Source organism: Bufo bufo, chromosome 4, assembly GCF_905171765.1.
Source record: "Bufo bufo chromosome 4, aBufBuf1.1, whole genome shotgun sequence".
Taxonomy (NCBI): Eukaryota; Metazoa; Chordata; class Amphibia; order Anura; family Bufonidae; genus Bufo; species Bufo bufo.
Genome location: NC_053392.1, coordinates 343944200 through 343951984, shown reverse-complemented (window position 1 = coordinate 343951984; position 7785 = coordinate 343944200). Strand labels below are relative to the sequence as shown.

The following is a 7785-nucleotide window of genomic DNA, read 5'->3' as shown; positions in this document are numbered from 1 at the left end:
CATAACTTAATTTATTATGATATTAGGTGTGAACTTATACCGAATTGTATAATCCAGTTATAATGTTTATAAATGCCATATTATGTACTGTGATTTGATCATTATCGGATTATGTATTAATGTGTGATTTCTAAAATAAAAAAATAAATATAAAAAAAAAAAAAAGGAGGCGAGTGTCAAATCATTACTTACCACAGCTGGCAGCTATTAGGAGGGCCAGGTGGCACCTTAACATTGGCCCACCAGGAAATTTCCATGTAGGTGATATGGCCAGTCCAGTATATATATTTTTTATTTTCTTCTTCTATATCCTACATACGTCTTATGGTCCAGGGTGTCTTATAGAGCGAAAAATATGGTACATGATAGAATATTCACATATAAGTTGTTTATATGTGGTAAAAAAGTGGATTTTTTAAGAAAGTGTTGCTTTAAACCCAAAAAGCGCTGCTCTGAAAAATCGGGCACACCATTGTAAGCATACTACCATTTCTTTTATTAATCCTTTAGAAGGGTTTTTGTGTAAAATTTCTGGGGAATCATCAACTTTAGCGAAGGGCTAACATTTTCTGGAAATCCTTGGTGGTTTTCAATGTGATCTCACATGCATGTATGAAATATAAGAATATAAGGAGATTTGGGCTGAATTTATACTTAAACATTCACAAATAACATTAAAGGGAGTCTTTCACCTAATCTGAGCGTTTTAGACCGCTCAGATCAGGTTATAGACTCTTTGACCCTCATTACAGTGTTACCTTTGTTTTATGTGTCCCTCGTCCAGATATTGAAAAAAACACTTTTTAAACGTATGCAAATGAGCTTCTGAAGGTGCCCAGGGGCGGCGTTACTGGGAGATGTGCCTAGAAAAACACACCTCCTTCAGCCCTCTGGCCCGCCCCCTTCTGTCCTATTATTTCCTCCTCCTCTGCCTCCAGCCGGCAGACGTCACGAGCGTCAAGAGAAGAAGTCAGGCTGGGAACTGGCCTGCACCTGCGCACTGCTCTGCCCATTATGAGCAGAGGAACAGCTTTTCATATTGCCCATGCGCCGGTCGACTGTCTTTAGAACTGTAGGTGAAAGACTCCCTTTAAGACATATCTTTAGAAAATACTACGCTGACAGTTTTTCAGATAACAATAACTTCTTATCTGATCCAGAGGCCTTTGCCTTCCTTAGGCACCAGGGGTCTGGTGAATAATGATGAGCAGCATAGGCAATATTCGATTTCGCGATATTTCGCAAATTTTTGGCTGAATATTCTCCAGAAATTTGCAAATTCAAGAATTTGTGATTTTCAGTCATTGTTTACTTGATTGCGAAAAATCAGCAATGTTATATATTCAGGATAAATTTGCGATAAATTTGCGATTAGAATATTCAAATTCGAATATATAGCACTATATTCTAAATATTCGCAAATTCTCGAAGTATCGATATTCGCGATTAAAATTCGAATATTCGTGCCCAACACTACTGGTGAAGCCCCCTATAGCGAGTACTATTTTTGAGTGGGAACCACTGACTTTGAGCATCCATGTTGATCTAGTATAGTAGAGCCATGTCTCTGGTGCCAGTGGTTTAATGTCCAGTTCAATTTGTTTCTATGCACATAAGGTTTCAATTGCATTTTTCCCAGCCAAAATAATATTGTTAGCTTTTTTTAAGCTCTCTACACTAAAAGAAAGGCTGATGCTTCAGTGTCAAAGTGAGTGTAAAATGTCAAAAGTAAGTATGGACTCTTCACAGATAAAAGTGCAAATATCTTTTTCAGAAATCTTTTCCTACATCTGTCCTTGGTATGCTTCAATTTAATTTACTTCTCTTAGTTGCTCCTTCTATCAAAGCAGAATTAATAGTCACCAGAGTTCAGTTGCTGTATGCTCTTGCCAGTTATCACTGTGGTAACAGGATTTATTCTCTTTGTCTTTTTCAGGGTCTCTGAATTCTTCCTCCTTCCCTGTAAAACAGTCTTTCTGGACAGGCTTATTAAAATAACAAGATAAATTGCCTACAAGATTCATGGTTCTACCAAGGAGCCCAATTTCTACACACACGTAATTCATTTAGTGAATGCTTTAGGAGATGGAATGTCTTAGGATCATTGTATCTCTTTGGTTACTAGTAAGTATGCATTTCTCCAGAGCAGTTATGTTCATGGCTGATGTTATGCCATTTGCTCCTTGTTAAACCCGTTTGTACAATTGGCAATTTTTAACGTAATACTACTTATATTCCGTTCTATCTAAGCCTGTAAGTGATACATATGACTAGCAGAATTCTTTTCATATTAAACTGTAAACAGTAATCCAGTATATAAGGTATTCTACATATAGTGTTAAATCAAGGGAAAAACAATGCTAGAAGCATCAGCTCCATCAATCTACGCAACAATCAGTGAACTAAATATAGGGGTCATAGCGGTTGCAATTCCAATTGGAACCCTAAGCCAGTGGCACGCCGCCAATTATGTATTGCTGTCCTTAGGACAGTGATGCAGTTAGATGCTGTGGCAAGGCACAGGAACAATGTCGCCCTGCCTTTCCCTCTAATAGGCTTCAGGCCTAGTGCCGGCACATGCAACGTGGGGACATAATCATCATTCCGCCGCCTGAGCTGGGCAGCATACAGCTCAGGAAACAGACTGGAAGAGGCCTGCACCACATCGCTGACAGCTGCGTGGAGGTAAGTATATTTGTTCACTATTTTTAATTTGCCACCATGCTGTTGGGCACTATGGGGAAGGGCAGAGAGAAGAACTATGGGGGCACTGTTTTTACCAGCGGCTAAATAAGGGCAATTTGCACTGGCACACACAAGGGGGCATGCTTTTGTACTGGCACATATTATGGGGAGCACTATGGGATCATTGGCTCTACTGGAGGATAGTACTGGCACACAGAAGGGAGCATTTTTGTACTGGCACACATTTTGAGAGGGCATTCTTTGCATTGGCAATCATTACAAGGGGACCCTTTTTTCACTGGCAAATATCATAAGGGGCATTTTTGCACTTACACACATTATAAGGGATGCATTTTTGCACTGGCACACAAAAGGGGGCATTTTTCTACTTGCACACATTATGAGGAGAATTAATACCACTGGGGGAACTATGGGGAACATGATTATTAGTATGGGCACAATGAGGGCATTATTACTACTGGGGGCATTGTTAACACTAGGTGCATTCTGGCAGAGAATTATTACTATTGATGGGACCTTGGGGATACAGTATCAGCTTAGCACAATTTTGTGTGTGTGTGGGGGGTTGGGGGACAGACACCGCTGGGTCTGCGCTTGCACACTGCTCCGATCTCAACAGTGCGCATGCATGGGCCCTATCTTGCGGAGAGGGGCCTGGGCACTTGCAGCCATAATGCCACCCCTGGGCACTTGCAGTTTTTTTTTTTTTCCAGCTTCTGGACGTGGGACAGACGCAATAAACATACTATTTTTTTTGTTGGCCAACTGTGCTATAATGCAATAGTTGGCGACAGACTCCCTTTAAAGAGTATTTCACTCCTTAAAGAGGGCCTGTGTAACCCCTCCTGAAATAGCTGTCTTAGATACAATTTGCAGTCCCCATGTCATAACAATTTTGAAGCCATTCCTTTATTATTCCTGCTAGAAGTTATAAACGAATTGCTAGAATTTTGCAATGAAGATGGAGGTTATAAGCTGGGGGTGTGTCCCTGCACAGTCTACCACTGGCAGCACTGATTGGATAGTGTTAGACTGTGCAGAGACACACCCCTACTGGTAACACCAGTGCTTGAAGTGGGCCGGAACGCGGCGGTACTCAGTACCGCCACTTCCAAAAATTGCCCTGGAGAGTACCAGCACCTCTCCGTGCGCCCAGTACGTGGGTTTCCGGTACCGGAGCGCAGCGGAGAGCTGGCAGTATCTCCTCCCTAATGTCGTTGGCTGGGCAGCTAGTGGAGGGGGGCGGGTCGTTGCAGAGTACGGCTCAGGCTGGCGCAGGCAGGGAGTTGACCTCACGTTAGGTGACGTCAACTCCTTCCCGCGCGCCTGTGAGGAGCGATCAGTGCGGCGACCAGTGACTGGTCCTCCTTGGAGTCAGGAGTCGGACGGTGCAGCAAAGAACATCGACTTTGCTTTGGAATCCAACTTCTGAAGAGTACTGGTGAGTGACAGGCACCCCCCCTCCCCCCACACACATTAGTTCCTCTCTGTACCAGTACCCCCCCCCCCCCCCCTGGCAGGGGGGTACTGGTACAGAGAGGAATTAATGTGTGTGATGAGGGGGGGGGGGGGGGTCTGATGTGCAGGGGGGTACTGGTACAGAGAGGAACGAATGTGCGGTGGTGGTGGGGGGGGGGGGTACTGGTACATAGAGGAACTAATATATATGTGTCTGATGGGTGGGTCTGATGTGTAGGGGGCCCCTGCACATCAGACCCCCCCATCACACACATATATATTAGTTCCTCTATGTACCAGGACCCCCCCCCACCACCGCACATTCGTTCCTCTCTGTACCAGTACCCCCCTGCCCATCAGACCCCCCCCCCCTCATCACACACATTAGTTCCTCTCTTTACCAGTACCCCCCCCCCACCACCACCACCACACATTAGTGCCTCTCTGTACCAGTACCCCTCTGCACATCAGACCCCCCATCACACACATATATATTAGTTCCTCTATGTACCAGTACCCCCCCCCCACCACCGCACATTCGTTCCTCTCTGAACCAGTACCCCCCTGCACATCAGACCCCCCCCTCATCACACACACACATTAATTCCTCTCTGTACCAGTACCCCCCTGGCCATAGAAAGTATATGTACATGATCAGGATGAGATACTGAGCAACATGTAACAGTTTAGTTTTTTTTGGGTGATCTGACAGGTACGCTTTAAGATGCTCTCCTGGCTTATAAGTAGCAAAAGAACAAGGTCAGAATCAGAGGACTCGCTGGCTGACCCCCCACCAAACCAGAATATCGCTGCAGGTCAGAGTCAGACACAAGCTAATGAAAGCAGCACTTGTGCCGCGGTCGATCAGGTTCTCACAAGTGACGTAGAGGACGAGAGTGACATCACTTCTACCGATGACAACAGCCGCATTGCCGAGCATGAGTGGCCAGAATGTTGGTCCCAAGCACAAGTACAGTATTTCTCCACAAATTACAAGTGGCTGCTAAGCAAAAATCGAAAGTTGGGCTGTAGTGTGTGTAGTCAAGTTTGTGCTCGTGTAGACATGCAGCAAGGGCAGAGAGTGTCGCAGGAGTGGAGTGGGTGCTTAATCTCGTCTTATGGAAGGGACAAGGCTGCACAACAAAGCTCACTACGAAAGAAAATTAAAGAGCACAGAGACTCAATTTATCACAAGAAAGCAGTTGAAATAAAAGAGAAGGCAACACAAAATACAATGCAAAAACACATTGAAGATATGAGAAAGGCTGAATACGCCTCAACTTGCAATGTGTTTAGAACAGCTTATAAGATTGGCAAGCATGGGCGTCCCTTTACAGACATGCCAATAGATGTCCAGTTGCAAGTCTTAAATGGTGTCAAGATGGGCAGAGTTTTACACTCTAATAACTCGTGTGCAAATATACTGGATCACATTGCAGCTGAAATGAAAAAGAAGGTAGTCAATGACATAGTGATGAATGAAAGAAAACTGTGTGTGCTCATTGATGAATCGACTACAATAAGTGGAAAGTCTGTCCTTGTCGTGTGCCTGCGATCAGCTATTTCCGATGAACAGCCAGACACAGTATTTTTTGAACTTATTGAGCTGCAGGGGACCACAGCAAATGACATCACTGAAGCACTGTTAGAATGTCTTCATAATAATGGCTTTGACCCTCACTACCTACAGGAACATTTGTTGGCATTTGCTTGTGATGGAGCCTCAGTGATGCTTGGGAGGAAAGCAGGAGTTGCTGCGCAGCTTTGTTCCAAATTCCCTTACCTGTTTGTCTGGCATTGTTCCAATCACAGACTGGAACTGGCAGTTTGTGATGTTTTGAAGGAGGTTGGAGGAATCAACCACTTTAAAATATTTTTAGATCAGCTTTACTCCCTCTACCATGCATCCCCAAAAAACCAAAGGGAGTTAACAGAGAGTGCTCACAGTGTTGGACAGCGTCTCCTTGTGATAGGCCGTGTTTTATCAGTGCGTTGGGTTGCTTCAAGTGAGAGAACGGTGAAAGCAGTATGGGAGAACTACCCAGCTTTGCAGGTACACTTTACAAGTGCTGCTGCTGATACCAGCAGGGACTCAAGAGAGAGAGCAAAATACAAAGGACTCAATGATGTTCTCACTACTGTTTCTTTTGTGGTCAATCTTGGCATCATGTATGACGCTCTCACAGAACTCAGTGACCTCTCAAGAATGCTCCAGAGACGTGACATGACTTTGGATCAAGCCGACAGGCAGCTGGACCGACAGATCCGGGTGTTTGAGTCAATGGTATCCACACCTGGTCCCTACACACAAATTGCCATTGAGGCTGAAAATAAGAAAATCTTCAGAAATGTATGCCTGCATGAAAATGAGAGGGTTATAAAAATCAACCCTGGGCAATTTTTCCGTAGCCTGGCTGAAAATGTTAAGTGCAGGATGACTCCAACAACTTCCTCACATGTCAGTAGAACCTCATCTGAAAAGACAGACAGTCACCTCCTCTCAGACATCAAGGTCCTCCAGTCTGACTCCTGGCCTGCATCTCTTGAGATTCAATATGGTGATGCAGCGGTCAGACGTTTATGTCAGAGATTCAGAGTTGGGGAGAGGAAAAGTGTCCAAGGATTTAGGGAGTATAAAGACCTTAAAGCTTCCAAGACACCAGAAGACCTGAAGCCTCTTCTTAAAGCTGTCCACACCATTGCAGTATCAACAAGTGAATGCGAGCGAGCTTTCAGCTCAATGAATGATACTTTGACAGATAAAAGAAACTCTCTCGACATCAAAAGGCTTTCAAATCTGATCTTCCTGAAATGCAACGGACCACCCTTGGATCAGTTTAATGCACAAACATATGTGCAGACATGGCTGGCAAAAGGGAGGAGAAGTGCAGCCTTCACAAACTGCGAAGCCAAAAGTGCAAGGAAAGTGGAGCCCAAAACGTGCTGGAGCCTTTTCTAGGTAAAATGATTTGTACAATATTTTTCATTTTTCATTTGATGTACTGTGATTGTATTGAATCTGCTTTTGTATATTTTTCAGGGGTAAAGAAATTAACCTTCATCTTCAAGACTCAGGTTTATGTTTTACTGTTTACTGTTTACTGTTCTATGGTTAGTATGTTATTATAATTTTTATAAATTATTTTATGTACATTTTGTACAACATTTTGTTCAATACCCTTTTGCACATTTTATTTATGTTCAGTAGCTCTTTCTACAGTAGCTCTTTTTCAGGGTACTTTCTAAGGGTATTTTCATGCTCAGTATTGGGGGGGGGAGCACCGGCGCCTAATAGAGTACCGGCACCTCTTTTGGCCCACTTAAAGCACTGGGTAACACCCAGCTGGACCATCATTGAAAACTGCTAGCAATTCATTCATAACTTCTAGCAGAGATAATAAAGAATTGGCACAATATAGAGTCATAAGAATAGAGGCACTCCTCCCTGTAATAACAATTCTGGGGCTGCTGAAACAGACATGTCAGAAGGGGTTACAGGTCCTCTTTAAGATGCTTTCTGAAGTGGAAGACTGGCACATTTTGTGATTCCATGGATGTTCTTAGATTTTCAGTCAGTACAATAACACAGGCTAAAACCTTATAGTGCAACTAGTTGGTGGT

The 7785-nt window shown here is 43.8% G+C and overlaps 1 protein-coding gene across 1 annotated transcript; it reads left to right on the top strand.

The window, feature by feature from the left end:
* Positions 1-4888: 4888 nt before the first annotated feature.
* On the top strand, positions 4889-7123 carry LOC120999203 (E3 SUMO-protein ligase KIAA1586-like). The gene has a single exon (XM_040430076.1). The coding sequence runs from the start codon at positions 4889-4891 to the stop codon at positions 7121-7123; it is 2235 nt and encodes a 744-aa protein (XP_040286010.1).
* The last annotated feature ends 662 nt before the right edge of the window (positions 7124-7785 follow it).